This window comes from Saccoglossus kowalevskii, chromosome 15 (genome assembly GCF_978046115.1).
Source record: "Saccoglossus kowalevskii chromosome 15, keSacKowa6.1, whole genome shotgun sequence".
Classification (NCBI taxonomy): Eukaryota; Metazoa; Hemichordata; class Enteropneusta; family Harrimaniidae; genus Saccoglossus; species Saccoglossus kowalevskii.
This window is the reverse complement of record NC_140655.1, coordinates 30,587,983-30,598,445: the sequence shown is the minus strand read 5'-3', so window position 1 is coordinate 30,598,445 and position 10,463 is coordinate 30,587,983. Positions and strand designations below refer to the sequence as shown.

General features: G+C 36.0%; 1 protein-coding gene across 1 annotated transcript; it reads right to left on the bottom strand.

Moving 5' to 3' along the window:
- Positions 1 to 3,434: 3,434 nt before the first annotated feature.
- LOC100368231 (NADH dehydrogenase [ubiquinone] 1 beta subcomplex subunit 5, mitochondrial-like) lies at positions 3,435 to 10,008 on the bottom strand. Its single transcript, XM_002736993.4, has 6 exons — positions 9,848 to 10,008; positions 6,944 to 7,038; positions 6,585 to 6,651; positions 5,612 to 5,673; positions 4,009 to 4,115; positions 3,435 to 3,856 (listed from the first exon to the last, which is right to left on the bottom strand). The coding sequence occupies exons 1-6, from the start codon at positions 9,990 to 9,992 to the stop codon at positions 3,754 to 3,756; spliced, it is 579 nt and encodes a 192-aa protein (XP_002737039.2). The 5' UTR covers positions 9,993 to 10,008; the 3' UTR covers positions 3,435 to 3,753.
- Between the last annotated feature and the right edge of the window lie 455 nt (positions 10,009 to 10,463).

The following is a 10,463-nucleotide window of genomic DNA, read 5'->3' as shown; positions in this document are numbered from 1 at the left end:
TTTGTGACATGATGTACCATGTGTGTGTGAAGTTTGAACTTGATCAATCCAGACATGTCTTGGATACGGATCCAGAACTGAATTCTTTAAAACAAAATGGCCGCCAGTCGGCCATTTCGAACTTGATCCGAAAAAAAAAATGACGTGCATCAAGGTCCTATTATGTTTAATGTATGTACCAAATTTGAACAAAATCCGTCCATGCATAACTGAGATCCAGGTCCGGAATGGTTAAAATGTGCGATTTCAATGCATTTGCGGCCTTAAAGCGGCTGCCATTTGGCTATTGTTAATGAAATCATGAAACAAATGCACATACATATTTGTGACATGATGTACCTTGTGTGTGTGAAGTTTGAACTCGATCAATCCAGGCATGTCTCATACGGATCCAGAACTGAATTCTTTAAAACAAAATGGCCGCCAGTCGGCCATTTCAAACTTGATCCGAAAAAAAAAATGACGTGCATCAAGGTCCTATTATGTTTAATGTATGTACCAAAATTGAACAAAATCCGTCCTTGCATAACTGAGATCCAGGTCCGAAATGGTGAAAATGTGCGATTTCAATGCATTTTCGACCTTGATATGGCCGCTATTCGGCTATCGTTAATCGGATCATGAAAAAAATGCATGTGCATATGTCCCATATAATGTGTGATGTATGAGTGAAGTTTGAACTTAATCGGTCTATGCATGTTCGAGATACAGGTGATCACGGATGCACGGACGCACACAGGGCAAAACATAAGTCCCCGTTGTCGGACTACTTCCGAACGGGGACTAAAAAGCCAGCTTCCAAAGTTTCTTGTATATTTTATCATGAAACAATTGATTTTAATTATGTACCTTATCATTTGTAGTCTGTGATTAAATGTGCACATTGGGATTGGATCGAGGATGCTAATCACTCGATGTTTGGGAGCGTGGACAACTTACAATGAGGGCGCTAATAGTTATTTGAAATGTTTAGTTGTTACATCAAGGGCCATTTTACAAAATTAAAAAATGATTTGTCTAGTTTTTGAAATTGGATGTCGAAAGATTAAGCCAATTCAACCACAGGTATTGCCAACATTTAAGTTGACCTAGCTTACTGCTACCATTTCAAAATCATGTGCTTTCGCTAAAAGTCTAATAATAAACTAGCATGCCATTCCTTGCAAAAAGCGGATTACATTTGTGGCTTCCTAAGTGAGTCTGTACTTTAATACAAATGTAATTGTGATATTAGTTATTCACACCTTGTAGCTGTGCTGTTTCAAGTGTCGGCAACTTGTATATGTCATGAAGTGTGGCCTATTGTATCAGTGTGGCTACAATGTGCGATTAATAATTTGTACAACAATCCAATGCCACATTGCTGTCAGTAGGATGGTACATTTGCATAAACACAAGACTTCAGTGCATTTCCGCATGTATTATGTAATGTATTCTTTAAACATCTACTTTTGTATAGCTAGTGCAACCAAATACCCCATGGAGTAGGGGTTATAGGCACCAACTACAGATATGAAAGGTATGGTTCAAACCCAGCTTGGCCAACGCTTTGAATAGTTGAGAGAGAACTTTTATTTGCTTCTAAAATTTCAAATCTGATACCTGACCAAGCTCCGAGTTCAGAAATGCTCGACACCAACAAGTGTACAAATTACATATCTATGTATTTGTTATGTATTGTTTTTGATCTGATAAGTTTGGACTAAACAGATTTTCTATTGGCTTCAGATCTTGATCAAAAGATTGGCACCCAATTCATAGGAGTTCTTATATCGATTTTCTGACATCGTTTGCTGTATTTTTATAAGTTTGCAAATGTGTATCAGACTGTGCAACTCTCTCCATGAGTTGGTTTTGAAACGAGTCTAGTATTCCCATGGGAATTGGGAGATACCAATGATATTATTACAAGATAAATGATTTGCATCATTGAACACAGACAGCAATGCACAATTCCACTGAGATCAGTGACCTTTGATTTTATATTATATTTTATATTGAAGATTTTATATTGATGAAATAGGTGACCAAGTTTGATAAAGTTTGGAATAAAATTTGTAAAGTTATTGTGCACACATTAACAATTATTAACGGCGGCGGCGACGACAACAACAACAACAACGCCAACAGACATTTTCCCCTTAATATACCTTTCTCTTCCATCTTTGATGAATCGGGCATAGTAAAAATGTCCGATTTTGTAAATAGTGAGGGGAAAATTGTACTCTTCACTAAGATGATGTGAGAACAAACTTCTGAGAAACAGTCCACTTACTAGTAAATGCTGACAAAAATAACGTCCTTTTCTAATAAACATTGTTTGGAATAAACAAGTAACCGCAAATGTTGACAAAGAAAGAGTACTCTCCAAGAAGATACTTGATGTAAAACTGCCCTCTGCCAATAATAAACACAGTGTTTAGAAATAATGTTTACAAGGCAAAGAGTGGTATAACTAATGAAACATTGGTAATTTTGAGATTCACATTACATGAATAAAGCACCCAAACAGTCAAATTTGAAGTAGAGAAACCATGGTTTCGTCTTGAAAAATTCTTTTATTCTAACAACCTCTTTACACTAATTTTGAACAATTTACACAAACTTTGCTGTGTATTACGCTTTATGGAATACAATTGTCATCATTCACTGGTGTTTGCTGATACATGTATGTGCATTGACATGTTCGTTTACATCAGCAACTTTCAGTCATTAAAGGGACAGTGGTTGGCATGCAGTGCACATTTGATTGTCAGGTAAACAATGTTATTTACATGTGTCGCATGGGCCATTATAACCATTGCCATTTAATGTTGGTTCATGATACAAGGCATGTGTGAAACAAAAATTTGTATCACTTCAAATCACTTTTAAAATTTGTGGCGATACATGAATTAATCTTTGGAGATTATATTGTACATTTTAATCTCCTGAATGAATTAGGCTGGGAAACATGAGAAATTAAGATGAGTATTTACTGGGAAAAAAATATATGGCACAGAAACCATAACCTGGTATATTCAAAGATGATATGAAGTGAAGATTGCAAAACAAAACAAAATGGTAGATTTGATGAACTACTCAGACCAAAATATTATACAACAAATCTTTAATTGTTCAATTACCTTATTATTGGTGCCATATTTAACATATTACTGTATTTGCTCTATTATACTGTAGTAGCAGCATATGCACTTGCATAAATTACACAGTATTTTCTTTTGTCAGAAGAGGTAATATTTTGATGATTTTATACACAGCCAATGCGATTTTTGGTTTATATGCACATGCACTATTGAAGATGTGGTTCTAATACAGCAAATACGGTATATGTTGATTTGACACACGTACTAAAAGAAAGAATTTTTTTTTCAAACGTGTGTGGATATATAACATGCAAGCTGAGAAATGTCAGGAAATGATCGATATCTGCCTTGCCATGAAACACTGCAGAAAATTTATTTGGTCATTAGTAAGCAGTCAAAACTAACAAAAAAATCACTTAATTTACAGCTACAGGTAACTAACAGTAAAGAGCAATTTCAGAGACGGTTTGTTAACAGTTCAAAGCTGTAGATACTTAAAAGGGTGGTTTTAATGCATTACATTCTGGTGACTAGCAGATCTATACAAATTTTGTACTAAAACTGGAGATCCGCAAGGATAGACAGTGAACAAAATCTTCATAAACTCAAGGCTACTAAATAAAACAATTGATTTTTAAAACAAACTTATAATGATTTACAAAGGTGACTATGATTTATCATCGTAGACATCAGGTGATGGGGTTGGGTAGTAGTACCAATGACCGTCCCCATGTTGCCTCATCATACGACGTACTTGCTTCTCTTGTGATCTACAAAAAGTAATTATTTGTCAAAATGTTAGTAAACAGAGACTGTGGCAATTATTACAGTAGGGGTGTCAGATAAAATTAATTACACAATGTGGTTATTGTCACATATGATTGAATATTCATTGCAACACATGTGTTTGTGTTTTGCCTACCTAAGTTGTTTCTTTTCATTTTCTATTTCAAGGTAATCAATGAATTTTTCATACTCCTTTTGAGGTGCACCAACCACGTATCTAGCTAACCATCGAGTGATTGGATGCTGAAAATAAAAGTTCAAAATTATTACATAACAAAAACATTGGACCGATGCAGAAACAAATTTTCCCACACGATTACAAGTGTAGCAGACCATTCAACTATTTAGTATTACTTATCACATGGCCACCATCCACATCCCTGACAGCTGTGACATTTAGCGTGTAATATAACCAACCGATAAGGTATGGTAAACATCACGATGTTAGTGTTATTTTATGCATGTTTGAATAGTGTACAGAGAAAAACAAATTGCTCTCATTTCACAGCAATATAAGAATTTAAGACTGGATTACTCGCATGATGAGATGGCAACAGCTCATAATGAGTTTATTTATAAATATCTATCTACTGCCATAACTGAAAATGAACATTCACTGATGCGCTTGGATGCCATGCCTAGTTGAGATAAATTAACATATGATTCATAAGCATAGATTGGTAAAAATAATGATTTCCCCATCTTTTTGACCGAGTTGGTCATGTAATCAAAACACCTGATATTACTTATTCGTAGAGCTGGTTGGTATTTTCATTCATCTTCAGTTTAATATTTGCCCACGTCATCACTCGTATCAAAAGCTCTATAGACAAGTAACGTATTACACAATACTACGATACTTGAATTGACCAATTGGTGCTCTAGAATTTTACGTTATATGACAACTTTTCACCACCAGTTTTCTCTTTTCATCACAAATTCACAAAATAGTCCCATTTATAGTCTGCACTTTTTCTTCAGAAGATTGGGACAAAAATAGCCAAATTTTCTGATTAAACACTGAAAATTTACGCAAATTTTGTCTATTGGCTCCAAAATTAGGGTTCATTTCCACAAATATTGGAGTATATAAAAACAGAGGGCAGACAAATTTGAGTGAGAAAGTCTGATAATGAAGAGGCTAAGGCATGGTACACGATACTGACCCTGACACTGAATATGCTACAGATTTGTCAAAACTTCCTCAATTAACAGCAGCCATGGTACAAATTAACTCAATCATGATCACATGAATATTACTGTAAAACATGTCTTTTTCACGAGCATGTCTTTTTAGCGAATTTAGCAAGAGAACTGATTTGCTAATTCAAGATGTCGCCAATGACTTTATTATAAATTCAAAATGGCCAAGACTTGGGGATTTGTATACAATAATCCATAAAATTCTGAGGCGCTTTCTAATTACACTCGAGTTTTTTTTTCTTTTTATGAAGGTGATAATTGCGCATTTGTTTTGGCACGCGACAGACAAGTATTGTGAAAACAGGAAATCAACAATGACAAGAGAGATTCGCTAAACCAACATTTCTCTATTACGCCATTTTACCACAATTCGCTAAAATTACATGTCGCTTTTTCAACATGTATTACAGTATGCACTTGTGGTGTATATGCTGTAACCATCATATCACTATGATGTAACTAGTACATATATGGTGCACTCCTAAAATATGGAACTAAGAGACAACTACTACAGTACAGTACAGTACAGTTCTTACTTGATGGTATTCCCAATGTTCTGGCTCATAACCTTCTGGTATTTCAGTTAATTTGGCTTCCCCTGCAATCACAAGTACAGATACACTATATAAACAAACTATCAACCATACTCGTCACCAATATATAGGTACATACACAAGTTTGTTTTGGTTTTAGAAAATCCTAAATTTGTTTTATGTTTATGCGAGTATTTGTAATATGTGTTATCATGTCACACTAAATGCTACATTTAGGTCAGCGCACACACACTACCGAAAAAATGCAGACCACTCTTTTATCACTTATTTCGCCACTGCACAGTGCCCTCAGTTGACAAAGTGATGAAACCTGCAAAATGTGTGTACCAAATATTACAAACATGTATCTTACCAAAACGTTATGACAAAGTGAAATTTTTGTTTAGGCTTCAAGTATAATTTAACACACAATATTGTAAATTACGCATAAACAGAAAACAATCACCACAGTTTAAAATACATGGATTGCGAATTATGCAAATTTAGTTAAGTTAGTTCATCCACTTGACTCTTTTGAAGCATAAGGCGTCATCGTAACTTCTCCGGCCTTCACAATTCTGAGCAAGCCAGTGGATCTTGTTCCAGGTTTTGCCCATTTCTTCTTCCACTGTCCTCCACTAAGTGCCCAGTAGTCTCCCTCTTCCTCCCCTTCCAAGGTGACATCCATCTGAGTACAGTGTAAGGATGTCTGGTCTTATCATCCACATTTCATGGCCCAACAATCGCCAGTGTCTCTGCATTACTTTCTTAATGATCTTATTTGCTTATAATTCATTGTATTTATGATGGTAGCTGCTAGACTTGGCAATTTCTTGCAATGCAGTTACAAATATAGCAATCCGCATTCAGTCAATAATATATGTAGAATTTAGATAAATGGATTACATAATAATAAACCAATTCAAAATTTTACATGGAATCTGGAAGTAACATTTATAACTTGTACAAAACTTACCAATAAAAACGTTTATATATGTTATTACAACAGCAGCTGGAAGTGCAGTCAACATTGTGTAAAACCCCTGTGAATAGACAAAAAATTATTAGATTATGATCACACAGAAAAGTATTGCTTTACTGATTCAGTGCATAGGATTGTGCCATCAGAGTGTACATTTCTAGTCTTACACACATTGTTTTACAAATCAGTTTTTCTGCAAATCAGTACTTCCGCACCCTCCAAACAAAGTATAATACAACTTTTTTTCATAATGTGATTTCTTTGATAGTATGCCATAATTTGAACTTTCTAATGTCATGTAAAACTTTCTAACCTCCAACACACAAGTGACAGATGATCTGATTCATACTTACAACCATACGCCACAGTCTTTTTTCCACATACTTAGAGGGACGCACTTCAAATCGCCGAGCTGCGCCACCAGACATACCACGCCCTATCATAGGCACTATAATATTGAAAGATAGAATTACCGGTACCTGGATGCAAGGCTGTGTATTCAGGATAGGGCATGCCTTGTTTTGATTCTGTTCATTAGTGATATTTGCTGTCAACAATTTGATGTCCCAGAAACATGTGCTGATGTCAGAGAAATGTGTGCTGATGTCAGAAAAATGTGTGCTGATGTCAGAGAAATGTGTGCTGATGTCAGAGAAATGTGTGCTGATGATAGAGAAATGTGTGCTGATGATAGAGAAATGTGTGCTGATGATAGAGAAATGTGTGCTGATGTCAGAGAAATGTGTGCTGATGTCAGAGAAATGTGTGCTGATGATAGAGAAATGTGTGCTGATGTCAGAGAAATGTGTGCTGATGATAGGGAAATGTGTGCTGATGATAGAGAAATGTGTGCTGATGTCAGAGAAATGTGTGCTGATGATAGGGAAATGTGTGCTGATGATAGAGAAATGTGTGCTGATGATAGAGAAATGTGTGCTGATGTCAGAGAAATGTGTGCTGATGATAGAGAAATGTGTGCTGATAGAGAAATGTGTGCTGATGATAGAGAAATGTGTGCTGATGATAGAGAAATGTGTGCTGATGATAGAGAAATGTGTGCTGATGATAGAGAAATGTGTGTTGATGATAGAGACTGTGTGCTGATGATAGAGAAATGTGTGCTGATGATAGAGAAATGTGTGCTGATGATAGAGAAATGTGTGCTGATGATAGAGAAATGTGTGTTGATGATAGAGAAATGTGTGCTGATGTCAGAGAAATGTGTGCTGATGATAGAGAAATGTGTGCTGATGTCAGAGAAATGTGTGCTGATGATAGAGAAATGTGTGCTGATGATAGAGAAATGTGTGCTGATGATAGAGAAATGTGTGCTGATGATAGAGAAATGTGTGTTGATGATAGAGACTGTGTGCTGATGATAGAGACTGTGTGCTGATGATAGAGAAATGTGTGCTGATGATAGAGAAATGTGTGCTGATGTCAGAGAAATGTGTGCTGATGTCAGAGAAATGTGTGTTGATGATAGAGAAATGTGTGCTGATGTCAGAGAAATGTGTGTTGATGATAGAGAAATGTGTGCTGATGATAGAGAAATGTGTGCTGATGATAGAGAAATGTGTGTTGATAGAGAAATGTGTGCTGATGATAGAGAAATGTGTGTTGATGATAGAGAAATGTGTTGATAGAGAAATGAGTGCTGATGTCAGAGAAATGTGTGCTGATGATAGAGAAATGTGTGCTGATGATAGAGAAATGTGTGCTGATGATAGAGAAATGTGTGTTGATGATAGAGAAATGTGTGTTGATGATAGAGAAATGAGTGCTGATGTCAGAGAAATGTGTGCTGATGATAGAGAAATGTGTGCTGATGATAGAGAAATGTGTGCTGATGATAGAGAAATGTGTGCTGATGATAGAGAAATGTGTGCTGATGATAGAGAAATGTGTGCTGATGATAGAGAAATGTGTGCTGATGATAGAGAAATGAGTGCTGATGATAGAGAAACGTGTGCTGATGTCGGATATATTACAAGGTGATTAATTATTTTTTATATAATTTAAATGCAAAAAATACTGATTTTTGAATATGCAGTTATGTTTGGAAAATAAACTCAACACTTTGCTATTTTTTTTTTTTTAATGCTGGCGGGGTTCACGGTCGATCAACTGATGGAAAACAAGAGATCCCGGCACCAAAACCAACCCGGCACCACAATGTACGAGAGAACTCGGCACCAAACAAAACGGCACCAATTTGATGAGACACGCATTTGTGTAGTATTTATGTCGATTTAACAAATATTTTTTTTTGGTTGTTGATTTTACGAAAATGTAGATTGTTGATTTCGTGTACGTTTGTCGGTTGCACGTACCATGGAGGTACCTCCATGCACGTACCGATACTTAGTACTAGTAAATTAAAAAAAAAAATAGAAGAAAACATGATAATCAGGTATAATAATTGTATATCCAAACATGGACGTCCATTTACATAAGCGCACTGACTGAATATCGGAGTAGCTACAGTTGCCCGAATCATGTCTTCTACTAATCAAATTACACGAAAATGAAAATTTCTTTTCTACCATTCAAGCGAGAGACTTGTACAGTAAGATTAGGCTCATTCGCTCAAGTGCCCGGATGTTTTGGTGATGGGATCGTTTTGATGCCGGGTTCGCTTGTATTCAACTGATGCCTGATGAAAATTTACAAAGAAAGCTACAGAACGCAGCTATGACATGCTAACAATTTTTGCACAGTTTATATCTATGGAAAAAAACAACACCTTTGTATCATTCAAGCTTGTAAGCCTGGCCATCCCTTTGAATGTTTTTTTTGCAACGTGTGTCATCATATTTCATATTACGGAATAAAACATTTGAAATCATTTGTTGTTTGGGTGTTTTTTTTCAAGTTGTATTATCTGTATACTTTGACTATGTCTCGACATCTATTCTCTGCGATCTTTTGCATGTATTTTTTTTTCTGTGTCTAGCTTGAAATTTGTTTTCAACAAATCTTCAAGCCAACTCCATTTTCTACGTGGTCGACTCTAGCAGCAGTTCTGTAGCTCATGATTCCTACGGTTCCTCTATGACCCGAAGACCGAGAATCGAGAGCTGCAGAAATGCAGCTAGGTCGACTCCTACTGCAACTTGGAAACAGATTTGCGAACGGGTGAATTTTCATAGATGAGTTACCGTAGCCAGTGTTACGTGTTTTGATAACGAGTCTGTCTAGAAAAGAAAAGAAACAACGATATAATCTAGTAATGTATTATCAAGAAAGAACATTACCTAAAGCATTTTTTGTTGGTTGTTGTAGAATCAAATTCGCCCTTTGAAGAGGTACTCTAAGGCGAGAAACCTGCAGAAACCTCGACAAAAGTCCAGCAGCCGCCATCTTGACACAGATATCAGACTGGATTGTGGGATAGTACATATGACGATTTCAACAGCGCCACCACTTCAAATAAAAACAGAAGTAACTATATGTTCTGACACAGGTGAGGACCGGTCACACAAGCTTTTCAGACCGCGCCGATTTCAGAAAAAAACCCACATATTTAATAAATATGTACGGTTCTCCTTGCAGTTTAACAAAATGATGAAATTTATTTTATTTATAAACGTTACAATGCGAGGGCACAAATGCTGGTGGGTTCCATTATTCCATTTGAAATGAAATAACGATATAATCATAGAGCTAAATGATATAAGTTTGTCCAGAGGTACATTACTTGGGGTTTGCAACGCGCATAGTACTGTATGGTGACATCATGTCAAGATCCCATTAAAGTCTCATCTCGTAGATAGCGAGACTGATGCTACGACCTTCAAACATGAAATAGGCGGTTTGTAATAATCAATAAAACATGTATTACCACATTCATAAAAAAATTAATACATCGAA